Source organism: Salmo salar, chromosome ssa11, assembly GCF_905237065.1.
Source record: "Salmo salar chromosome ssa11, Ssal_v3.1, whole genome shotgun sequence".
NCBI classification, from domain to species: Eukaryota; Metazoa; Chordata; class Actinopteri; order Salmoniformes; family Salmonidae; genus Salmo; species Salmo salar.
Window position 1 is genome coordinate 46,382,093 of NC_059452.1, and position 27,750 is coordinate 46,409,842.

The following is a 27,750-nucleotide window of genomic DNA, read 5'->3' on the forward strand; positions in this document are numbered from 1 at the left end:
TGGCTCCATTGGTGTACAGTAACAGGTATATGAAGCTGGAGAAAATGGCTCCATTGGTGTACTGTAACAGGTATATGAAGCTGGAGAACATGGCTCCATTGGTGTACAGTAACAGGTATATGAAGCTGGAGAACATGGCTCCATTGGTGTACAGTAACAGGTGTATGAAGCTGGAGAACATGGCTCCATTGGTGTACAGTAACAGGTGTATGAAGCTGTATGGAGAACATCGCTTCATTGGTGTACAGTAACAGGTATATGAAGCTGGAGAACATGGCTCCATTGGTGTACAGTAACAGGTGTCTGAAGCTGGAGAACATGGCTCCATTGGTGTACAGTAACAGGTGTATGAAGCTGTATGGAGAACATGGCTCAATTGGTGTTTCAGTGACAGATATATGAAGCTGTATGGAGAACATGGGTCCATTGGTGTACAGGAACAGGTATATGAAGCTGGAAAACATGGCTCCATTGGTGTACAGTAACAGGTGTATGAAGCTGGAGAACATGGCTCCATTGGTGTACAGTAACAGGTATATGAAGCTGGAGAACATGGCTCCATTGGTGTACAGTAACAGGTGTATGAAGCTGGAGACCATGGCTCCATTGGTGTACAGTAACAGGTGTATGAAGCTGGAGAACATGGCTCCATTGGTGTACAGTAACAGGTGTATGAAGCTGTATGGAGAACATGGCTCCATTGGTGTACAGTTACAGGTATATGAAGCTGGAGAACATGCCTCCATTGGTGTACAGTAACAGGTATATGAAGCTGTAGAACATGGCTCCATTGGTTTACAGTAACAGGTGTATGAAGCTGGAGAACATTGCTCCATTGGTGTACAGTAACAGGTGTATGAAGCTGGAGAACATGGCTCCATTGGTGTACAGTAACAGGTGTATGAAGCTGGAGACCATGGCTCCATTGGTGTACAGTAACAGGTGTATGAAGCTGGAGAACATTGCTCCATTGGTGTACAGTAACAGGTGTATGAAGCTGTATGGAGAACATGGCTCCATTGGCGTACAGTAACAGGTATATGAAGCTGGAGAACATGGCTCCATTGGTGTACAATAACAGGTATATGAAGCTGGAGAACATGGCTCCATTGGTGTACAGTAACAGGTGTATGAAGCTATATGAAGAACATGGCTTCATTGGTGTACAGTAACAGGTATATGAAGCTGGAGAACATGGCTCCATTGGTGTACAGTAACAGGTATTTGAAGCTGGAGAACATGGCTCCATTGGTGTACAGTAACAGGTGTATGAAGCTGTATGGAGAACATGGGTCCTTTGGTGTACAGTAACAGGTATATGAAGCTGTATGGAGAACATGGGTCCATTGGTGTACAGTAACAGGTATATGAAGCTGTATGGAGAACATGGCTCCATTGGTGTACAGTAACAGGTGTATGAAGCTGTATAGAGAACATGGCTCCATTGGTTTACAGTAATAGGTGTATGAAGCTGGAGATCATGGCTCCATTGGTGTACAGTAACAGGTGTATGAAGCTGGAGAACATGGCTCCATTGGTGTGCAGTAACAGGTGTATGAAGCTGGAGAACATGGCTCCATTGGTGTACAGTAACAGGTATATGAAGCTGTATGGAGAACATGGGTCCATTGGTGTACAGTAACAGGTATATGAAGCTGTATGGAGAACATGGCTCCATTGGTGTACAGTAACAGGTGTATGAAGCTGGAGCACATGGCTCCATTGGTTTACAGTAACAGGTGTATGAAGCTGGAGAACATGGCTCCATTGGTGTACAGTAACAGGTGTATGAAGCTGGAGAACAGGGCTCCATTGGTGTGCAGTAACAGGTGTATGAAGCTGGAGAACATGGCTCCATTGGTGTACAGTAACAGGTATATGAAGCTGTATGGAGAACATGGCTCCATTGGTGTACATTAACAGGTATATGAAGCTGTATGGAGAACGTGGGTCCATTGGTGTACAGTAACAGGTATATAAAGCTGTATGGAGAACATGGCTCCATTGGTGTACAGTAACAGGTGTATGAAACTGTATGGAGAACATGGCTCCATTGGTGTACAGTAACAGGTATATGAAGCTGGAGAACATGGCTCCATTGGTGTACAGTAACAGGTATATGAAGCTGTATGGAGAACATGGCTCCATTGGTGTACATTAACAGGTATATGAAGCTGTATGGAGAACGTGGGTCCATTGGTGTACAGTAACAGGTATATAAAGCTGTATGGAGAACATGGCTCCATTGGTGTACAGTAACAGGTGTATGAAACTGTATGGAGAACATGGTTTCATTGGTGTACAGTAACAGGTATATGAAGCTGGAGAACATGGCTCCATTGGTGTACAGTAACAGGTGTATGAAGCTGGAGAACATGGGTCCATTGTTGTACAGTAACAGGTGTATGAAGCTGCATGGAGAACATGGCTCCATTGGCGTACAGTAACAGGTATATGAAGCTGGAGAACATGGCTCCATTGGTGTACAATAACAGGTATATGAAGCTGGAGAACATGGCTCCATTGGTGTACAGTAACAGGTGTATGAAGCTATATGAAGAACATGGCTTCATTGGTGTACAGTAACAGGTATATGAAGCTGGAGAAAATGGCTCCATTGGTGTACAGTAACAGGTATTTGAAGCTGGAGAACATGGCTCCATTGGTGTACAGTAACAGGTGTATGAAGCTGAATGGAGAACATGGCTCCATTGGTGTACAGTAACAGATATATGAAGCTGTATGGAGAACATGGGTCCATTGGTGTACAGTAACAGGTATATGAAGCTGTATGGAGAACATGGCTCCATTGGTGTACAGTAACAGGTGTATGAAGCGTTATAGAGAACATGGCTCCATTGGTTTACAGTAACAGGTGTATGAAGCTGGAGAACATGGCTCCATTGGTGTACAGTAACAGGTGTATGAAGCTGGAGAATAGGGCTCCATTGGTGTGCAGTAACAGGTGTATGAAGCTGGAGAACATGGCTCCATTGGTGTACAGTAACAGGTGTATGAAGCTGGAGAACATGGCTCCATTGGTGTACAGTAACAGGTGTATGAAGCTGGATAACATGGCTCCATTGGTGTACAGTAACAGGTATATGAAGCTGTATGGAGAACATGGCTCCATTGGTGTACATTAACAGGTATATGAAGCTGTATGGAGAACATGGGTCCATTGGTGTACAGTAACAGGTATTTAAAGCAGTATGGAGAACATGGCTCCATTGGTGTACAGTAACAGGTGTATGAAACTGTATGGAGAACATGGCTCCATTGGTGTACAGTAACAGGTATATGAAGCTGGAGAACATGGCTCAATTGGTGTACAGTAACAGGTGTATGAAGCTGGAGAACATGGCTCCATTGGTGTACAGTAACAGGTGTATGAAGCTGTATGGAGAACATGGCTCCATTGGTGTACAGCAACAGGTGTATGAAGCTGGAGAACATGGCTCCATTGGTGTACAGTAACAGGTGTATGAAGCTGGAGAACATGGGTCCATTGGTGTACAGTAACAGGTATATGAAGCTGGAGAACATGGCTCCATTGGTGTACAGTAACAGGTGTATGAAGCTGAAGAACATGGCTCCATTGGTGTACAGTAACAGGTGTATGAAGCTGGAGACCATGGCTCCATTGGTGTACAGTAACAGGTGTATGAAGCTGGAGAACATGGCTCCATTGGTGTACAGTAACAGGTGTATGAAGCTGTATGGAGAACATGGCTCCATTGGTGTACAGTAACAGGTATATGAAGCTGGAGAACATGGCTCCATTGGTGTACAGTAACAGGTATATGAAGCTGGAGAACATGGCTCCATTGCTGTACAGTAACAGGTGTATGAAGCTGTATGGAGAACATTGCTTCATTGGTGTACAGTAACAGGTATATGAAGCTGGAGAACATGGCTCCATTGGTGTACAGTAACAGGTGTATGAAGCTGGAGACCATGGCTCCATTGGTGTACAGTAACAGGTGTATGAAGCTGGAGACCATGGCTCCATTGGTGTACAGTAACAGGTGTATGAAGCTGGAGAACATTGCTCCATTGGTGTACAGTAACAGGTGTATGAAGCTGTATGGAGAACATGGCTCCATTGGCGTACAGTAACAGGTATATGAAGCTGGAGAACATGGCTCCATTGGTGTACAATAACAGGTATATGAAGCTGGAGAACATGGCTCCATTGGTGTACAGTAACAGGTGTATGAAGCTATATGAAGAACATGGCTTCATTGGTGTACAGTAACAGGTATATGAAGCTGGAGAACATGGCTCCATTGGTGTACAGTAACAGGTATTTGAAGCTGGAGAACATGGCTCCATTGGTGTACAGAAACAGGTGTATGAAGCTGTATGGAGAACATGGGTCCTTTGGTGTACAGTAACAGGTATATGAAGCTGTATGGAGAACATGGGTCCATTGGTGTACAGTAACAGGTATATGAAGCTGTATGGAGAACATGGCTCCATTGGTGTACAGTAACAGGTGTATGAAGCTGTATAGAGAACATGGCTCCATTGGTTTACAGTAATAGGTGTATGAAGCTGGAGATCATGGCTCCATTGGTGTACAGTAACAGGTGTATGAAGCTGGAGAACATGGCTCCATTGGTGTGCAGTAACAGGTGTATGAAGCTGGAGAACATGGCTCCATTGGTGTACAGTAACAGGTATATGAAGCTGTATGGAGAACATGGCTCCATTGGTGTACAGTAACAGGTATATGAAGCTGTATGGAGAACATGGCTCCATTGGTGTACAGTAACAGGTGTATGAAGCTGGAGAACATGGCTCCATTGGTTTACAGTAACAGGTGTATGAAGCTGGGGAACATGGCTCCATTGGTGTACAGTAACAGGTGTATGAAGCTGGAGAACATGGCTCCATTGGTGTGCAGTAACAGGTGTATGAAGCTGGAGAACATGGCTCCATTGGTGTACAGTAACAGGTATATGAAGCTGTATGGAGAACATGGCTCCATTGGTGTACATTAACAGGTATATGAAGCTGTATGGAGAACATGGGTCCATTGGTGTACAGTAACAGGTGTATGAAACTGTATGGAGAACATGGCTCCATTGGTGTACAGTAACAGGTATATGAAGCTGGAGAACATGGCTCCATTGTTGTACAGTAACAGGTATATGAAGCTGGAGAACATGGGTCCATTGGTGTACAGTAACAGGTGTATGAAGCTGGAGAACATTGCTCCATTGGTGTACAGTAACAGGTGTATGAAGCTGTATGGAGAACATGGCTCCATTGGCGTACAGTAACAGGTATATGAAGCTGGAGAACATGGCTCCATTGGTGTACAATAACAGGTATATGAAGCTGGAGAACATGGCTCCATTGGTGTACAGTAACAGGTGTATGAAGCTATATGAAGAACATGGCTTCATTGGTGTACAGTAACAGGTATATGAAGCTGGAGAACATGGCTCCATTGGTGTACAATAACAGGTATATGAAGCTGGAGAACATGGCTCCATTGGTGTACAGTAACAGGTGTATGAAGCTATATGAAGAACATGGCTTCATTGGTGTACAGTAACAGGTGTATGAAGCTGTATGGAGAACATGGGTCCATTGGTGTACAGTAACAGGTATATGAAGCTGTATGGAGAACATGGGTCCATTGGTGTACACTAACAGGTATATGAAGCTGTATGGAGAACATGGCTCCATTGGTGTACAGTAACAGGTGTATGAAGCTGTATAGAGAACATGGCTCCATTGGTTTACAGTAACAGGTGTATGAAGCTGGAGAACATTTCTCCATTGGTGTACAGTAACAGGTGTATGAAGCTGGAGAACATGACTCCATTGGTGTGCAGTAACAGGTGTATGAAGCTGGAGAACATGGCTCCATTGGTGTACAGTAACAGGTATATGAAGCTGGAGAACATGGCTCCATTGTTGTACAGTAACAGGTATATGAAGCTGGAGAACATGGGTCCATTGGTGTACAGTAACAGGTGTATGAAGCTGGAGAACATTGCTCCATTGGTGTACAGTAACAGGTGTATGAAGCTGTATGGAGAACATGGCTCCATTGGCGTACAGTAACAGGTATATGAAGCTGGAGAACATGGCTCCATTGGTGTACAATAACAGGTATATGAAGCTGGAGAACATGGCTCCATTGGTGTACAGTAACAGGTGTATGAAGCTATATGAAGAACATGGCTTCATTGGTGTACAGTAACAGGTATATGAAGCTGGAGAACATGGCTCCATTGGTGTACAATAACAGGTATATGAAGCTGGAGAACATGGCTCCATTGGTGTACAGTAACAGGTGTATGAAGCTATATGAAGAACATGGCTTCATTGGTGTACAGTAACAGGTGTATGAAGCTGTATGGAGAACATGGGTCCATTGGTGTACAGTAACAGGTATATGAAGCTGTATGGAGAACATGGGTCCATTGGTGTACACTAACAGGTATATGAAGCTGTATGGAGAACATGCCTCCATTGGTGTACAGTAACAGGTGTATGAAGCTGTATAGAGAACATGGCTCCATTGGTTTACAGTAACAGGTGTATGAAGCTGGAGAACATGGCTCCATTGGTGTACAGTAACAGGTGTATGAAGCTGGAGAACATGACTCCATTGGTGTGCAGTAACAGGTGTATGAAGCTGGAGAACATGGCTCCATTGGTGTACAGTAACAGGTATATGAAGCTGTATGGAGAACATGGGTCCATTGGTGTACAGTAACAGGTATATGAAGCTGTATGGAGAACATGGCTCCATTGGTGTACAGTAACAGGTGTATGAAGCTGTATAGAGAACATGGCTCCATTGGTTTACAGTAACAGGTGTATGAAGCTGGAGAACATGGCTCCATTGGTGTACAGTAACAGGTGTATGAAGCTGGAGAACATGGCTCCATTGGTGTACAGTAACAGGTGTATGAAGCTGGAGAACATGGCTCCATTGGTGTACAGTAACAGGTGTATGAAGCTGGATAACATGGCTCCATTGGTGTACAGTAACAGGTATATGAAGCTGTATGGAGAACATGGCTCCATTGGTGTACATTAACAGGTATATGAAGCTGTATGGAGAACATGGGTCCATTGGTGTACAGTAACAGGTATTTAAAGCAGTATGGAGAACATGGCTCCATTGGTGTACAGTAACAGGTGTATGAAACTGTATGGAGAACATGGCTCCATTGGTGTACAGTAACAGGTATATGAAGCTGGAGAACATGGCTCAATTGGTGTACAGTAACAGGTGTATGAAGCTGGAGAACATGGCTCCATTGGTGTACAGTAACAGGTGTATGAAGCTGTATGGAGAACATGGCTCCATTGGTGTACAGCAACAGGTGTATGAAGCTGGAGAACATGGCTCCATTGGTGTACAGTAACAGGTGTATGAAGCTGGAGAACATGGGTCCATTGGTGTACAGTAACAGGTATATGAAGCTGGAGAACATGGCTCCATTGGTGTACAGTAACAGGTGTATGAAGCTGAAGAACATGGCTCCATTGGTGTACAGTAACAGGTGTATGAAGCTGGAGACCATGGCTCCATTGGTGTACAGTAACAGGTGTATGAAGCTGGAGAACATGGCTCCATTGGTGTACAGTAACAGGTGTATGAAGCTGTATGGAGAACATGGCTCCATTGGTGTACAGTAACAGGTATATGAAGCTGGAGAACATGGCTCCATTGGTGTACAGTAACAGGTATATGAAGCTGGAGAACATGGCTCCATTGCTGTACAGTAACAGGTGTATGAAGCTGTATGGAGAACATTGCTTCATTGGTGTACAGTAACAGGTATATGAAGCTGGAGAACATGGCTCCATTGGTGTACAGTAACAGGTGTATGAAGCTGGAGACCATGGCTCCATTGGTGTACAGTAACAGGTGTATGAAGCTGGAGACCATGGCTCCATTGGTGTACAGTAACAGGTGTATGAAGCTGGAGAACATTGCTCCATTGGTGTACAGTAACAGGTGTATGAAGCTGTATGGAGAACATGGCTCCATTGGCGTACAGTAACAGGTATATGAAGCTGGAGAACATGGCTCCATTGGTGTACAATAACAGGTATATGAAGCTGGAGAACATGGCTCCATTGGTGTACAGTAACAGGTGTATGAAGCTATATGAAGAACATGGCTTCATTGGTGTACAGTAACAGGTATATGAAGCTGGAGAACATGGCTCCATTGGTGTACAGTAACAGGTATTTGAAGCTGGAGAACATGGCTCCATTGGTGTACAGAAACAGGTGTATGAAGCTGTATGGAGAACATGGGTCCTTTGGTGTACAGTAACAGGTATATGAAGCTGTATGGAGAACATGGGTCCATTGGTGTACAGTAACAGGTATATGAAGCTGTATGGAGAACATGGCTCCATTGGTGTACAGTAACAGGTGTATGAAGCTGTATAGAGAACATGGCTCCATTGGTTTACAGTAATAGGTGTATGAAGCTGGAGATCATGGCTCCATTGGTGTACAGTAACAGGTGTATGAAGCTGGAGAACATGGCTCCATTGGTGTGCAGTAACAGGTGTATGAAGCTGGAGAACATGGCTCCATTGGTGTACAGTAACAGGTATATGAAGCTGTATGGAGAACATGGCTCCATTGGTGTACAGTAACAGGTATATGAAGCTGTATGGAGAACATGGCTCCATTGGTGTACAGTAACAGGTGTATGAAGCTGGAGAACATGGCTCCATTGGTTTACAGTAACAGGTGTATGAAGCTGGGGAACATGGCTCCATTGGTGTACAGTAACAGGTGTATGAAGCTGGAGAACATGGCTCCATTGGTGTGCAGTAACAGGTGTATGAAGCTGGAGAACATGGCTCCATTGGTGTACAGTAACAGGTATATGAAGCTGTATGGAGAACATGGCTCCATTGGTGTACATTAACAGGTATATGAAGCTGTATGGAGAACATGGGTCCATTGGTGTACAGTAACAGGTGTATGAAACTGTATGGAGAACATGGCTCCATTGGTGTACAGTAACAGGTATATGAAGCTGGAGAACATGGCTCCATTGTTGTACAGTAACAGGTATATGAAGCTGGAGAACATGGGTCCATTGGTGTACAGTAACAGGTGTATGAAGCTGGAGAACATTGCTCCATTGGTGTACAGTAACAGGTGTATGAAGCTGTATGGAGAACATGGCTCCATTGGCGTACAGTAACAGGTATATGAAGCTGGAGAACATGGCTCCATTGGTGTACAATAACAGGTATATGAAGCTGGAGAACATGGCTCCATTGGTGTACAGTAACAGGTGTATGAAGCTATATGAAGAACATGGCTTCATTGGTGTACAGTAACAGGTATATGAAGCTGGAGAACATGGCTCCATTGGTGTACAATAACAGGTATATGAAGCTGGAGAACATGGCTCCATTGGTGTACAGTAACAGGTGTATGAAGCTATATGAAGAACATGGCTTCATTGGTGTACAGTAACAGGTGTATGAAGCTGTATGGAGAACATGGGTCCATTGGTGTACAGTAACAGGTATATGAAGCTGTATGGAGAACATGGGTCCATTGGTGTACACTAACAGGTATATGAAGCTGTATGGAGAACATGGCTCCATTGGTGTACAGTAACAGGTGTATGAAGCTGTATAGAGAACATGGCTCCATTGGTTTACAGTAACAGGTGTATGAAGCTGGAGAACATTTCTCCATTGGTGTACAGTAACAGGTGTATGAAGCTGGAGAACATGACTCCATTGGTGTGCAGTAACAGGTGTATGAAGCTGGAGAACATGGCTCCATTGGTGTACAGTAACAGGTATATGAAGCTGGAGAACATGGCTCCATTGTTGTACAGTAACAGGTATATGAAGCTGGAGAACATGGGTCCATTGGTGTACAGTAACAGGTGTATGAAGCTGGAGAACATTGCTCCATTGGTGTACAGTAACAGGTGTATGAAGCTGTATGGAGAACATGGCTCCATTGGCGTACAGTAACAGGTATATGAAGCTGGAGAACATGGCTCCATTGGTGTACAATAACAGGTATATGAAGCTGGAGAACATGGCTCCATTGGTGTACAGTAACAGGTGTATGAAGCTATATGAAGAACATGGCTTCATTGGTGTACAGTAACAGGTATATGAAGCTGGAGAACATGGCTCCATTGGTGTACAATAACAGGTATATGAAGCTGGAGAACATGGCTCCATTGGTGTACAGTAACAGGTGTATGAAGCTATATGAAGAACATGGCTTCATTGGTGTACAGTAACAGGTGTATGAAGCTGTATGGAGAACATGGGTCCATTGGTGTACAGTAACAGGTATATGAAGCTGTATGGAGAACATGGGTCCATTGGTGTACACTAACAGGTATATGAAGCTGTATGGAGAACATGGCTCCATTGGTGTACAGTAACAGGTGTATGAAGCTGTATAGAGAACATGGCTCCATTGGTTTACAGTAACAGGTGTATGAAGCTGGAGAACATGGCTCCATTGGTGTACAGTAACAGGTGTATGAAGCTGGAGAACATGACTCCATTGGTGTGCAGTAACAGGTGTATGAAGCTGGAGAACATGGCTCCATTGGTGTACAGTAACAGGTATATGAAGCTGTATGGAGAACATGGGTCCATTGGTGTACAGTAACAGGTATATGAAGCTGTATGGAGAACATGGCTCCATTGGTGTACAGTAACAGGTGTATGAAGCTGTATAGAGAACATGGCTCCATTGGTTTACAGTAACAGGTGTATGAAGCTGGAGAACATGGCTCCATTGGTGTACAGTAACAGGTGTATGAAGCTGGAGAACATGGCTCCATTGGTGTGCAGTAACAGGTGTATGAAGCTGGAGAACATGGCTCCATTGGTGTACAGTAACAGGTATATGAAGCTGTATGGAGAACATGGCTCCATTGGTGTACATTAACAGGTATATGAAGCTGTATGGAGAACGTGGGTCCATTGGTGTACAGTAACAGATATATGAAGCTGTATGGAGAACATGGGTCCATTGGTGTACAGTAACAGATATATGAAGCTGTATGGAGAACATGGGTCCATTGGTGTACAGTAACAGGTGTATGAAGCTTTATGGAGAACATACCGTTTGGGACTGGAATGGGATCAGCTCATTACTAGTATATCATGTTGGTGTGGAGATAATGATGGGAACGTTGTAACCTGTAACCAGTAGAACAAATTGTTATGATAATGTTTGATGGTAATGTACTGTAGGTCCTGTGAGTTAGGGAGGTGGAACAGAGGCCAGATGGTTATGATAATGTTTGATGGTAATGTACTGTAGGTCCTGTGAGTTAGGGAGGTGGAACAGAGGCCAGATGGTTATGATAATGTATGATGGTAATGTACTGCAGGTCCTGTGAGTTAGGGAGGTGGAACAGAGGCCAGATGGTTATGATAATGTCTGATGGCAATGTACTGTAGGTCCTGTGAGTTAGGGAGGTGGAACAGAGGCCAGATGGTTATGATAATGGCTAGTGGTAATGTTTCTATGTGGTGTAATGAAAACTACACATGCCAGACTATTAACAACATGCTGTCTCTCCCCCCTTCTCTCACCCTCTCTCTCCCCCTCTCTCTCTCCCTCTCTGTCTCTCTCTCTTTCCTTTTATCTCCCTCTGTCTTTCTTTCTCTCTCCCACCTCTCTCTCGCTCTCGCTCTCTGTCTCTCTCTTTCTCTCTCCTTTTATCTCCCTCTCTCCCTCCGTCTGTCTGCCCCCCCTCTGTCTGCCCCCCTCTGTCCCCCCCCCTCTCTCCCCCGTCTCTCTCTCTCTCCAGATGTCAGGAGGAGTGTCCAGGAGGGTCGTACGGTCCTCAGTGTGCACATAAGTGTGACTGTCAGAACAGAGCGAGGTGTTACCATATCAACGGGGCCTGTCTGTGTGACGAGGGCTTCAAAGGTCCTAGCTGTCAGGACAGGTTCTGTCCCTCTGGACTATATGGACTCATCTGTGATAAACACTGCCCCTGTAACGCCTCAAACACACTCAGGTACCGTCAATATGGACTCATCTGTGATAAATACTGTCTCTGTAACACCTCAAACACACTCAGGTACCGTCTATACTGAATAATGCTGTTTTGAGATGAAGTAGTATTTCTTCAAACAGTGAAGGAGGATGATGAGGATGAGGAGGAGGAGGATGAAAGTTGGTAGATAATAAGTCTCCTGATTATTTTATTGAACATTTATTTAACTAGTCAAGTCAGTTAAGAACAAATTCTTATTTTCAATGACAGTCTAGGAACAGTGGGTTTACTACCTTGTTCAGGGGCAGAACGACAGATTTTTACCTTGTCAGCTCGGGGATTCAATCTAGCAACCTTTACGGTTACTGGTCAACACTCTAACCACTAGGCTACCTGCTGGTTACTGGCCCAACACTCTAACCACTAGGCTACCTGCTGGTTACTGGCCCAACACTCTAACCACTAGGCTACCTGCTGGTTACTGGCCCAACGCTCTAACCACTAGGCTACCTGCTGGTTACTAGTCCAACACTCTAACCACTAGGCTACCTGCTGGTTACTGGCCCAACACTCTAACCACTAGACTACCTGCTGGTTACTAGCCCAACACTCTAACCACTAGGCTACCTGCTGGTTACTGGCCCAACGCTCTAACCACTAGACTATCTGCTGGTTACTGGCCCAACGCTCTAACCACTAGGCTACCTGCCACCCCAATTATACATTTGAGATCAATGTTTGTTTTTAATCCTGTGTTTCATTACATACAGAATCGCTACGTGTTTAGCAGGGCGGTTGGCACTGTAAAAAACAACCTATTTACAAAATAGTTTCCTTGAAAGAACAGTGGTCTGATGGCCCAACACCAGTAAAACATCTCCTCTCCAATAGATCATGTTCATGGCTGTGTTAACATAAACATACCTGAGTTGGAAGTTGAACGTTGTTCTGACTAAGAGGAATGACCCAGGTGTTGTTGGGGTGCTCTGCTACACATTCAGCAGCCAGCCAGTACAGTCTCTGAGGACCTGAGGGAGATGTCTCTATTCTACTGTTCTTCTGCTGTACAGGTTCAACTATTCATGGATTCAGGTAGAAAGGGTTCTATAATGTAACCAATAAGTGTTCTTCAAAGGGTTCTCCTATGGGGACAGCTGAAGAACCCCTGTAGGTACTAGATAGAACCTTTTTTTCTAAGAGTGTATCAGCAGACAGATAATCTATCATGAGCCTCCTCTCCTCTCCTCTCTTCTCTTCTCCTCTCTTCTCCTCTATCCTCCTCTCTCCTCCTCTCTTCTCCTCTCTTCTCCTCTCTCCTCCTCACTCCTCCTCTCTTCTCCTCTCTTCTCCTCTCTCCTCCTCTCTTCTCCTCTCCTCTCTCCTCCTCTCTCCTCTCTCCTCCTCTCCTCTCCTCTCCTCTCTTCTCCTCTCTTCTCCTCTCTCTTCTTCTCTGTTCTTCATTCCCAGCTGCCATCCGTTGTCGGGGGAGTGTGCGTGTGCGGCAGGGTGGGCGGGCTTGTTCTGCAACGAGACCTGTCCGTCAGGTTACTATGGCGAGGGATGTAAGGAGGCGTGTGTGTGTACCAACGGAGCCGACTGTGAGGGCATCAGCGGAGCCTGCGTCTGTGCCCCCGGGTACATGGTGAGTAGATGGTGCAGGACACACTATACCCACTGTACACCTGTACTTAGGGAACGTTTTTATTAAACTTCTTAGGAAGCTTTAGGACAGTAGTTGAAAGTGAAATGCGTCATTACTAATTGCTTAATGGATTTGAACTGTTTTTGTGTGGGTCGTCAGAACAGAACTTCAGGTAGAACCCTGCCAAGCAGCAGATGGGGAAATAGACAGGCAGTCTTGGACTGGAGAGATGCAGTACAGCACCATACCAGACAGTTTACTATATTATATTATTATTACTGTACTATACTACTGTACTGTATACACTATTATTATTATTACTGTACTATACTACTATACTGTATACATTATTATTATTACTGTACTATACTACTATACTGTATACACTATTATTATTATTACTGTACTATACTACTATACTGTATACACTATTATTATTATTACTGTACTATACTACTATACTGTATACATTATTATTATTATTACTATACTTTACAAAGCTTTAGTCTGTACCCCAAATGACACCCAATTCCCTATATAGTGGTACTACTATAGACCAGAGTCCTATTCCCTATATAGTAGTACTACTATAGACCAGAGCCCTATTCCCTATATAGTGTTCTACTATAGACCAGAGCCCTATTCTCTATATAGTAGTACTACTATAGACCAGAGCCCTATTCCCTATATAGTGTTCTACTATAGACCAGAGCCCTATTCCTTATATAGTGCACTACTATAGACCAGAGCCCTATTCCCTATATAGTGGTACTACTATTGACCAGAGCCCTATTCCCTATATAGTGCACTACTATAGACCAGAGTCCTATTCCCTATATAGTGGTACTACTATAGACCAGAGCCCTATTCCCTATATAGTGGTACTACTATAGACCAGAGCCCTATTCCCTATATAGTGGTACTACTATAGACCAGAGCCCTATTCCCTATATAGTGCACTACTATAGACCAGGGCCCTATTCCCTATATAGTGGTACTACTATAGACCAGAGCCCTATTCCCTATATAGTGGTACTACTATAGACCAGAGCCCTATTCCCTATATAGTGTACTACTATAGACCAGAGCCCTATTCCCTATATAGTGGTACTTCTATAGACCAGAGCCCTATTCCCTATATAGTGCACTACTATAGACCAGGGCCCTATTCCCTATATAGTGGTACTACTATAGACCAGAGCCCTATTCCCTATATAGTGGTATTACTATAGACCAGAGCCCTATTCCCTATATAGTGTACTACTATAGACCAGAGCACTATTCCCTATATAGTGGTACTACTATAGACCAGGGCCCTATTCCCTATATAGTGGTACTACTATAGACCAGAGCCCTATTCCCTATATAGTGGTACTACTATAGACCAGAGCCCTATTCCCTATATAGTGGTACTACTATAGACCAGAGCCCTATTCCCTATATAGTGGTACTACTATAGACCAGGGCCCTATTCCCTATATAGTGGTACTACTATAGACCAGAGCCCTATTCCCTATATAGTGGTACTACTATAGACCAGAGCCATATTCCCTATATAGTGGTACTACTATAGACCAGGGCCCTGTTCCCTATATAGTGGTACTACTATAGACCAGAGCCCTATTCCCTATATAGTGTACTACTATAGACCAGAGCCCTATTCCCTATATAGTGGTACTACTATAGACCAGAGTCCTATTCCCTATATAGTGGTACTACTATAGACCAGAGTCCTATTCCCTATATAGTGGTACTACTATAGACCAGAGCCCTATTCCCTATATAGTGGTACTACTATAGACCAGAGCCCTATTCCCTATATAGTGTACTACTATAGACCAGAGCCCTATTCCCTATATAGTGGTACTTCTATAGACCAGAGCCCTATTCCCTATATAGTGCACTACTATAGACCAGGGCCCTATTCCCTATATAGTGGTACTACTATAGACCAGAGCCCTATTCCCTATATAGTGGTATTACTATAGACCAGAGCCCTATTCCCTATATAGTGTACTACTATAGACCAGAGCACTATTCCCTATATAGTGGTACTACTATAGACCAGGGCCCTATTCCCTATATAGTGGTACTACTATAGACCAGAGCCCTATTCCCTATATAGTGGTACTACTATAGACCAGAGCCCTATTCCCTATATAGTGGTACTACTATAGACCAGAGCCCTATTCCCTATATAGTGGTACTACTATAGACCAGGGCCCTATTCCCTATATAGTGGTACTACTATAGACCAGAGCCCTATTCCCTATATAGTGGTACTACTATAGACCAGAGCCATATTCCCTATATAGTGGTACTACTATAGACCAGGGCCCTGTTCCCTATATAGTGGTACTACTATAGACCAGAGCCCTATTCCCTATATAGTGTACTACTATAGACCAGAGCCCTATTCCCTATATAGTGGTACTACTATAGACCAGAGTCCTATTCCCTATATAGTGGTACTACTATAGACCAGAGTCCTATTCCCTATATAGTGGTACTACTATAGACCAGAGCCCTATTCCCTATATAGTGTATGTCACGGTTGTCGTAATGATTGGACCAAGGTGCAGCGGGAACGTGTATACTCATCTTCTTTATTTATTGAAAAGAAGGAAAACCAAAAGAAACACGTATACAAAAACAAGGACCGACACTAAACAGTCCTGTCAGGTGCACAGACACAAAACAGGAGACAACTACCCACAAATCCCATAACAAAAACACCCCTATACATAGGACCTTCAATCAGAGGCAACGAGGAACAGCTGCCTCCAATTGAAGGTCAATCAACAAACCTTAAACATAGAAATAGAAAGACTAGACTGAACATAGAAATACACTAACCTAGAACATAGACCAAAAACCCCGGAACACTCTAAACAAACACCCCTCTTACATAATAACATAGCCCAACAAACCCCGAAACACTCTAAACAAACACCCCCCTGCCATGTCCTGACCAAACTACAGTAACAAATAACCCCTTTACTGGTCAGGACGTGACAGTGTACTACCTTAGACCAGGGCCCTATTCCCGATATAGTGCACTACTTTTGACCAGAACCCATGACCACAAGTAGTGCACTATATGGCGAATATGGTGCCATTTGAGACGTACCCCATTATCTATTAGGTGAACCTTAATGAAGCATCATTTCCCCTTCACTCTGAGAGATGTACTGTAGATGTCAATGGAAGAGATGGTAGCTTTGAGATGTACTGTAGATGTCAATGGAAGAGATGGTAGCTTTGAGTGGGACTGTGATCAACCAGATGTACTGAATGTACCAGGGCAGGGCTGTGACCCCAGCTTCACTCACAGCCTGTTGTACCAAATGGCACCTTATAGGGAGAAGAGGAGGCATTTGGGACGCAGACTCTTTGCTACAGGGAGACGGGGAGAGATGGAATGAGATGAGTCTGTCCTGTAGCACGACACAGTTAACTACCCTGAACCCTAAGTGTACAGACAGAAACACACACACACACACACACACACACACACACACACACACACACACACACACACACACACACACACACACACACACACACACACACACACACACACACACACACACACACACACACACACACACACACACACACATATTCACCTGCACAGTGCGGCCCTTAGTGCCAGAGGAACACAGTCTGTTTGTTAACAGAGAGGAGAGGAGGAGAGGAGGAGAGGAACACAGTCTGTTTGTTAACAGAGAGGAGAGGAGGAGAGGAACACAGTCTGTTTGTTAACAGAGAGAGGAGAGGAGGAGAGGAACACAGTCTGTTTGTTAACAGACAGAGAGGAGGAGAGGCGGAGAGGAACACAGTCTGTTTGTTAACAGAGAGGAGAGGAGGAGAGGAACACAGTATGTTTGTTAACAGAGAGGAGAGGAGGAGAGGAACACAGTATTTTTGTTAACAGTCAGAGAGGAGGAGAGGAACACAGTCTGTTTGTTAACAGAGAGAGGAGAGGAGGAGAGGAACACAGTCTGTTTGTTAACAGAGAGGAGAGGAGGAGAGGAACACAGTCTGTTTGTTAAGAGAGAGGAGAGGAGGAGAGGAACACAGTCTGTTTGTTAACAGAGAGGAGAGGAGGAGAGGAACACAGTCTGTTTGTTAACAGAGAGAGGAGAGGAGGAGTGGAACACAGTCTGTTTGTTAACAGAGAGGAGAGGAGGAGAGGAACACAGTCTGTTTGTTAACAGAGAGGAGAGGAGGAGAGGAACACAGTCTGTTTGTTAACAGACAGAGAGGAGAGGAGGAGAGGAACACATTATGTTTGTTAACAGAGAGGAGAGGAGGAGAGGAACACAGTCTGTTTGGTAACAGAGAGAGGAGAGGAGGAGAGGCACACAATCTGTATGTTAACAGAGAGGCGAGGAAGAGAGGAACACAGTCTGTTTGTTAACAGACAGAGATGAGAGGAGGAGAGGAACACAGTCTGTTTGTTAACAGAGAGAGGAGAGGAGGAGAGGAACACAGTCTGTTTGTTAACAGAGAGAGGAGAGGAGGAGAGGAACACAGTCTGTTTGTTCACAGAGAGAGGAGAGGAGGAGAGGAACACAGTCTGTTTCTTAACAGAGAGGAGAGGAGGAGAGGAACACAGTCTGTTTGTTAACAGAGAGAGGAGAGGAGGAGAGGAACACAGTCTGTTTGTTAACAGAGAGGAGAGGAGGAGAGGAACACAGTCTGTTTGTTAACAGAAAGAGGAGAGGAGGAGAGGAACACAGTCTGTTTGTTAACAGAGAGGAGAGGAGGAGAGGAACACAGTCTGTTTGGTAACAGAGAGAGGAGAGGAGGAGAGGAACACAGTCTGTATGTTAACAGAGAGGCGAGGAAGAGAGGAACACAGTCTGTTTGTTAAGAGAGAGGAGAGGAGGAGAGGAACACAGTCTGTTTGTTAACAGACAGAGAGGAGAGGAGGAGAGGAACACATTATGTTTGTTAACAGAGAGGAGAGGAGGAGAGGAACACAGTCTGTTTGGTAACAGAGAGAGGAGGAGAGGAGAGGAGGAGAGGAACACAGTATTTTTGTTAACAGTCAGAGAGGAGGAGAGGAACACAGTCTGTTTGTTAACAGAGAGAGGAGAGGAGGAGAGGAACACAGTCTGTTTGTTAACAGAGAGGAGAGGAGGAGAGGAACACAGTCTGTTTGTTAAGAGAGAGGAGAGGAGGAGAGGAACACAGTCTGTTTGTTAACAGACAGAGAGGAGAGGAGGAGAGGAACACATTATGTTTGTTAACAGAGAGGAGAGGAGGAGAGGAACACAGTCTGTTTGGTAACAGAGAGAGGAGAGGAGGAGAGGAACACAGTCTGTATGTTAACAGAGAGGCGAGGAAGAGAGGAACACAGTCTGTTTGTTAACAGACAGAGAGGAGAGGAGGAGAGGAACACTGTCTGTTTGTTAACAGGGAGGAGAGGAGGAGAGGAACACAGTATGTTTGTTAACAGAGAGAGGAGAGGAGGAGAGGAACACAGTATGTTTGTTAACAGAGAGGAGAGGAGGAGAGGAACACAGTCTGTTTGTTAACAGACAGAGAGGAGAGGAGGAGAGGAACACAGTCTGTTTGTTAACAGAGAGGAGAGGAGGAGAGGAACACAGTCTGTTTGTTAACAGACAGAGAGGAGAGGAGGAGAGGAACACAGTCTGTTTGTTAACAGAGAGGAGAGGAGGAGAGGAACACAGTATGTTTGTTAACAGAGAGAGGAGAGGAGGAGAGGTACACAGTCTGTTTGTTAACAGAGAGTAGAGGAGGGGAGGAACACAGTCTGAGGCCTCACTGTATTTCTATTTTTGACAACTTTTACTTCACTACATTCCTAAAGAATATAATGTACTTTTTACTCCATACATTTTCCCTGACACCCAAAGGTACTCGTTACATTTTGAATGTTTAGCTGGACAGGAAAATTGTTCAATTCACGCACATATCAAGAGAATATCCCTGGTCGTCCCTACAGCCTCTGATCTGGTGGACTCACTAAACACATGCTTGGTTTGTAAATGATGTCTGAGTGTTGGAGCATGCCCCTGGCTATTTGTAAATTAAAAACACAAGAAAATTATGCCGTCTGGTTTGCTTTATATAATTTGAAATGATTTATACTTTAACTTTTGATACTTAAGTATATTTTAGCAGTTATATTTATTTTTGGTACTTCAGTATATTTAGAAACAAATACTTTTAGACTTTTATTCAAGTCGTATTTTACCAGGTGACTTTCACTTTTACTGGAGTCATTTTCTATTAAGGTATCTTTACTTCTACACACACGCACACACACACACACACACACACACACACACACACACACACACACACACACACACACACACACACACACACACACACACACACACACACACACACACACACACACACACACACACACACACACACACACACACACACACACACACGTGATGACAACATGAAGGTTGTGTGGTGGACTGAAGTGGGATGATGTAACCGCGTGCTAAACAGTAAAAGTCTATTGTAACCTCTTTGCAATAAGGAACTGAGACCAAAAGCTCCAGAGAAGTTTCAAGTGTTTATTACCCAGGATGCCGTCAGCTGAGTGCCCCCGTTTAGAAAGCCCACAACATATTATATACTCTTCCCTTGTAGGCGTCACCTCCCCAGCTATCCATTTTATGACCCTAGTGAGTTTCCCTCCATTCCCCTGTGGAATGTCCATGGTCCTCTCTTTGTTTAGTCAGAATCACAACCCGTCCATCTTCATCCTGGGCCTGACCCCGCTCTCTGACCCCGCTCTCTGATCCCGCTCTCTGACCCCGCTCTCTGACCCCGCTCTCTGATCCCGCTCTCTGATCCCGCTCTCTGACCCCGCTCTCTGACCCCGCTCTCTGATCCTGGGCAATTTCCTCTTCTCTGATTAGGTCAACATTTCTAAATTAGCATAAGCACAGTTTCATGGTCTAAACTCCATTCATACCCACAGTAATCATTCACTAAACAGGATATAAACAGTGTCATGGTCTAAACTCCATTCATACCCACAGTAATCATTCACTAAACAGGATACAAACAGTGTCATGGTCTAAACTCCATTCATACTCACAGTAATCATTCACTAAACAGGATGCAAACAGTGTCATGGTCTAAACTCCATTCATACCCACAGTAATCATTCACTAAACCGGATACAAACAGTGTCATGGTCTAAACTCCATTCATACCCACAGTAATCATTCACTAAACAGGATGAAAACAGTGTCATGGTCTAAACTCCATTCATACTCACAGTAATCATTCACTAAACCGGATACAAACAGTGTCATTGTCACATTCTTCTTCGTCAGATGATAAAGAAAAATCATTGTCGGACCAAAACGCAGCAGGGTTATGTGCACTCATCTTCTTTTATTGAATTGGCAAAGAAGTGGAACCAAAATAAACACAAAACACAATGACGAATAACAGGCCGGTAAGGCATTCAGGCTATACCTAGCACAATCTCCCACAAATTACCAAAACAAACACATACCTATTTATAGAACCTCTCAATCAGAGGCAACGAGAAAACACCTGCCTCCAATTGAGGGTTCAACCCCCCAATTAACTAAACATAGAAACACAAACGACTAGACTAAACCTAGAAATACATAAACAAGAACATTGCCCAAAACCCGGAATAAATAAATCAAACACCCTTCTAAACAACCAACCACCCCGAACCACATAAAACAAATACCCCCTGCCACGTCCTGACCAAACTACAATACAAATAACCCCTATACTGGTCAGGACATGACAGTCATGGTCTAAACTCCATTCATACTCACAGTAATCATTCACTAAACAGGATATAAACAGTGTCATGGTCTAAACTCCATTCATACCCACAGTAATCATTCACTAAACAGAATACAAACAGTGTCATGGTCTAAACTCCATTCATACTCACAGTAATCATTCACTAAACAGGATACAAACAGTGTCATGGTCTAAACTCCATTCATACTCACAGTAATCATTCACTAAACAGGATACAAACAGTGTCATGGTCTAAACTCCATTCATACTCACAGTAATCATTCACTAAACAGGATGCAAACAGTGTCATGGTCTAAACTCCATTCATACCCACAGTAATCATTCACTAAACCGGATACAAACAGTGTCATGGTCTAAACTCCATTCATACCCACAGTAATCATTCACTAAACAGGATGAAAACAGTGTCATGGTCTAAACTCCATTCATACTCACAGTAATCATTCACTAAACCGGATACAAACAGTGTCATTGTCACATTCTTCTTCGTCAGATGATAAAGAAAAATCATTGTCGGACCAAAACGCAGCAGGGTTATGTGCACTCATCTTCTTTTATTGAATTGGCAAAGAAGTGGAACCAAAATAAACACAAAACACAATGACGAATAACAGGCCGGTAAGGCATTCAGGCTATACCTAGCACAATCTCCCACAAATTACCAAAACAAACACATACCTATTTATAGAACCTCTCAATCAGAGGCAACGAGAAAACACCTGCCTCCAATTGAGGGTTCAACCCCCCAATTAACTAAACATAGAAACACAAACGACTAGACTAAACCTAGAAATACATAAACAAGAACATTGCCCAAAACCCGGAATAAATAAATCAAACACCCTTCTAAACAACCAACCACCCCGAACCACATAAAACAAATACCCCCTGCCACGTCCTGACCAAACTACAATACAAATAACCCCTATACTGGTCAGGACATGACAGTCATGGTCTAAACTCCATTCATACTCACAGTAATCATTCACTAAACAGGATATAAACAGTGTCATGGTCTAAACTCCATTCATACCCACAGTAATCATTCACTAAACAGAATACAAACAGTGTCATGGTCTAAACTCCATTCATACTCACAGTAATCATTCACTAAACAGGATACAAACAGTGTCATGGTCTAAACTCCATTCATACTCACAGTAATCATTCACTAAACAGGATGCAAACAGTGTCATGGTCTAAACTCCATTCATACCCACAGTAATCATTCACTAAACAGGATGCAAACAGTGTCATGGTCTAAACTCCATTCATACCCACAGTAATCATTCACTAAACAGGATACAAACAGTGTCATGGTCTAAACTCCATTCATACTCACAGTAATCATTCACTAAACAGGATACAAACAGTGTCATGGTCTAAACTCCATTCATACTCACAGTAATCATTCACTAAACAGAATACAAACAGTGTCATGGTCTAAACTCCATTCATACTCACAGTAATCATTCACTAAACAGGATACAAACAGTGTCATGGTCTAAACTCCATTCATACCCACAGTAATCATTCACTAAACAGGATACAAACAGTGTCATGGTCTAAACTCCATTCATACTCACAGTAATCATTCACTAAACAGGATACAAACAGTGTCATGGTCTAAACTCCATTCATACTCACAGTAATCATTCACTAAACCGGATACAAACAGTGTCATGGTCTAAACTCCATTCATACTCACAGTAATCATTCACTAAACAGAATCTCTTCCATTGACATCTACTGAACCCTACTGTAGTCATCTCTAGTGCTTTCTCCAGGACTACCGTCTACTGAACCCTACTGTAGTCATCTCTAGTGCTTTCTCCAGGACTACCGTCTACTGAACCCTACTGTAGTCATCTCTAGTGCTTTCTCCAGGACTACCGTCTACTGAACCCTACTGTAGTCATCTCTAGTGCTTTCTCCAGGACTACCGTCTACTGAACCCTACTGTAGTCATCTCTAGTGCTTTCTCCAGGACTACCATCTACTGAACCCTACTGTAGTCATCTCTAGTTCTTTCTCCAGGACTACCGTCTACTGAACCCTACTGTAGTCATCTCTAGTTCTTTCTCCTGGACTACCGTCTACTGAACCCTACTGTAGTCATCTCTAGTGCTTTCTCCAGGACTACCGTCTACTGAACCCTACTGTAGTCATCTCTAGTTCTTTCTCCAGGACTACCGTCTACTGAACCCTACTGTAGTCATCTCTAGTTCTTTCTCCAGGACTACCGTCTACTGAACCCTACTGTAGTCATCTCTAGTTCTTTCTCCTGGACTACCGTCTACTGAACCCTACTGTAGTCATCTCTAGTTCTTTCTCCTGGACTACCGTCTACTGAACCCTACTGTAGTCATCTCTAGTGCTTTCTCCAGGACTACCGTCTACTGAACCCTACTGTAGTCATCTCTAGTTCTTTCTCCTGGACTACCGTCTACTGAACCCTACTGTAGTCATCTCTAGTTCTTTCTCCTGGACTACCGTCTACTGAACCCTACTGTAGTCATCTCTAGTGCTTTCTCCAGGACTACCGTCTACTGAACCCTACTGTAGTCATCTCTAGTTCTTTCTCCAGGACTACCGTCTACTGAACCCTACTGTAGTCATCTCTAGTTCTTTCTCCTGGACTACCGTCTACTGAACCCTACTGTAGTCATCTCTAGTGCTTTCTCCTGGACTACCGTCTACTGAACCCTACTGTAGTCATCTCTAGTGCTTTCTCCAGGACTACCGTCTACTGAACCCTACTGTAGTCATCTCTAGTTCTTTCTCCTGGACTACCGTCTACTGAACCCTACTGTAGTCATCTCTTTCTTTAACTACCTCACTCTCTTTCTAACACTCATCTTTTTCTTCCCTCTCTTCGTTTGTTTAACTTAGTGAATATTAGATGAAGGGTAATTAAAAGACATGGGGTTGGTCGGGGTCTGCTGTGTTAATTAGACATGATTCATAATTAATTTAATCAGCAGAGTGTTGTATTGTAGGTGAAGGTCCTGCTCAATGGGGTGTCAGAGAGAGAACAGGGATTCACAGAGGAGAGGAGAGGAGAGGAGAGGAGAGGGAGATGAAGAGAGGAGAGGAGAAGAGAGGAGAGGAGAAGAGAGGAGAGGAGAGGAAGAGAGGAGAGGAGAGAGAGAGAGAGAGAGAGAGAGAGAGAGAGAGAGAGACGTCCCCAAATACTACTGTTCTTTGACATGTCTGACAGTGCTCCAGATTATATACTGGCATTATATACTGCCGTTATATACTGGCGTTATATACTGGCGTTATATACTGGCGTTATATACTGGCGTTATGTACTGGCATTATATACTGGCATTATATACTGGCGTTATATACTGGCGTTATATACTGGCGTTATATACTGGCATTTCGCACTGGGATTACGTACTGGCATTATATACTGGTATTATGTACTGGCATTATATACTGGCATTATATACTGGCATTATATACTGGCATTATATACTGGCATTTCACACTGGGATTACGTACTGGCATTATATACTGGCATTATATACTTCCATTATATACTTCCATTATATACTTCCATTATATACTTCCTGTCACGCTCTGACCTAGGAGAGCTGTGTTTTCTCTGTTCTATGTTTTGTTTTTCTATGTTTTGGCCGGGTATGGTTTCCAATCAGAGGCAGCTGTCTATCGTTGTCTCTGATTGGAAGCCATACTTAGGCAGCCTGTTTTTCCCTTTGTTTTCGTGGGTAGTTGTTTTCTGTTTTGTTAGTATAACCTGACAGAACTGTTGGCTGTCGTTTTGTTTTCTTTGTTTAAGTGTTTTCATTAAAAGTAAAGATGAGCACTCAACACGCTGCGCCTTGGTCCCCTTTATACGATGCCCGTTACACTTCCATTATATACTTCCATTAAATACGTCCATTATATACTGGTGCTTTATACTGGCATTACTGGCGTTATATACTGGTATTATATACTGGCATTATATACTCCCGTTATATACTGGTATTATATACTTACGTTATATACTGGTGTTATGTACTGGCATTATATACTGGTGTTATGTACTGGCATTATGTACTGGAATTATATACTGGCATTATATACTGGTGTTATGTACTGGCATTATATACTGGCATTATATACTGGTATTATATACTGGCATTATATACTGGTGTTATATACTGGTGTTATATACTGGTGTTATATACTGGCACTATATACTGGCGTTATGTACTGGCGTTATATACTGGTGTTATGTACTGGCGTTATATACTGGCGTTATATACTGGTATTATATACTGGCATTATATACTGGCATTATATACTGGCATTATATACTGGCATTATATACTGGTATTATATACTGGTGTTATATACTGGCATTATATACTGGCATTATATACTGGCATTATATACTGGTATTATATACTGGTGTTATATACTGGTGTTATATACTGGCATTATATACTGGCATTATATACTGGTGTTATACACTGGTATTATATACTGGTGTTATATACTGGTGTTATGTACTGGTGTTATATACTGGTGTTATGTACTGGCATTATATACTGGCGTTATATACTGGTGTTATGTACTGGCATTATATACTGGCATTATGTACTGGTGTTATATACTGGCATTATGTACTGGGATTATGTACTGTGATTATGTACTGGGATTATATACTAATAGTAGAGCTCAGATTTACTCAGGAAACACAGGCCTACAACACAGCGTAGGAATAGCCTTTAGGCCTCGTGTTTTCATTTAGTAAATCCTTTTTTACTCTTGCTGAGTGTTATGTCTCTGTAGTCTGCCAGCGTACTGTAGTTATTGTAACGTGTCAGTAAACTGAATAATACTGAGTAATCTAGCCACACTGATAGACCACTGAGGTTGACAGGACGGGCTCAGTCTGTGTGTGTTCTGAATGTTCTGGGTCGCAGACTGAAACCAATTTCATTCAATGCATAAATCATCAACACGAACAGTCAACACTCACACGGTATTGCATTATGCTCATCCTTTTATCCTTAGAGAATAAAGGAGAGATTACAGACTGGAATACCACAGTAGATCGTTGTCTCCTTAGAGAAGAAAGGAGAGATTACAGACTGGAATACCACAGTAGATCGTTGTATCCTTAGAGAAGAAAAGAGAGATTACAGACTAGAATACCACAGTAGATCGTTGTATCCTTAGAGAAGAAAAGAGATTACAGACTAGAATACCACAGTAGATCGTTGTATCCTTAGAGAAGAAAGGAGAGATTACAGACTAGAATACCACAGTAGATCGTTGTATCCTTAGAGAAGAAAGGAGAGATTACAGACTGGAATACCACAGTAGATCGTTGTATCCTTAGAGAAGAAAAGAGAGATTACAGACTAGAATACCACAGTAGATCGTTGTATCCTTAGAGAATAAAGGAGAGATTACAGACTGGAATACCACAGTAGATCGTTGTATCCTTAGAGAAGAAAAGAGAGATTACAGACTAGAATACCACAGTAGATCGTTGTATCCTTAGAGAATAAAGGAGAGATTACAGACTGGAATACCACAGTAGATCGTTGTATCCTTAGAGAATAAAGGAGAGATTACAGACTGGAATACCACAGTAGATCGTTGTATCCTTAGAGAATAAAGGAGAGATTACAGACTGGAATACCACAGTAGATCGTTGTATCCTTAGAGAATAAAGGAGAGATTACAGACTGGAATACCACAGTATATCGTTGTGTTCTTAGAGAAGAAAGGAGAGATTACAGACTAGAATACCACAGTAGATCGTTTTATTCTTAGAGAAGAAAGGGGAGATTACAGACTAGAATACTGTACCATAGTAGATAGTTTCATTCTTAGAGAAAAATGGAGAGATTATAGACTGGAATACCACAGTAGATCGTTGTGTTCTTAGAGAAGAATGGAGAGATTACAGACTAGAATACTGTACCATAGTAGATAGTTTTATTCTTAGAGAAAAGTGGAGAGATTATAGACTGGAATACCACAGTAGATCGTTGTGTTCTTAGAGAAGAATGGAGAGATTACAGACTGGAATACCACAGTAGATCGTTTTATTCTTAGAGAAGAAAGGGGAGATTACAGACTAGAATACTGTACCATAGTAGATCGTTTTATTCTTAGAGAAGAAAGGTGAGATTACAGACTAGAATACTGTACCATAGTAGATAGTTTTATTCTTAGAGAAAAATGGAGAGATTATAGACTGGAATACCACAGTAGATCGTTGTGTTCTTAGAGAAGAATGGAGAGATTACAGACTGGA

General features: G+C 43.0%; 1 protein-coding gene across 1 annotated transcript in view; it reads left to right on the forward strand.

Moving 5' to 3' along the window:
• LOC106592139 (multiple epidermal growth factor-like domains protein 11) overlaps window positions 1–27,750 on the forward strand; it is a 199,887-nt gene that overhangs the window by 114,319 nt on the left and 57,818 nt on the right. The window contains exons 4-5 of the mRNA XM_045688869.1: window positions 11,813–12,025; window positions 13,472–13,646. Of these exons, the coding sequence (XP_045544825.1) occupies window positions 11,813–12,025; window positions 13,472–13,646 (388 nt within the window). The remainder of the gene's footprint in view (window positions 1–11,812; window positions 12,026–13,471; window positions 13,647–27,750) is intronic.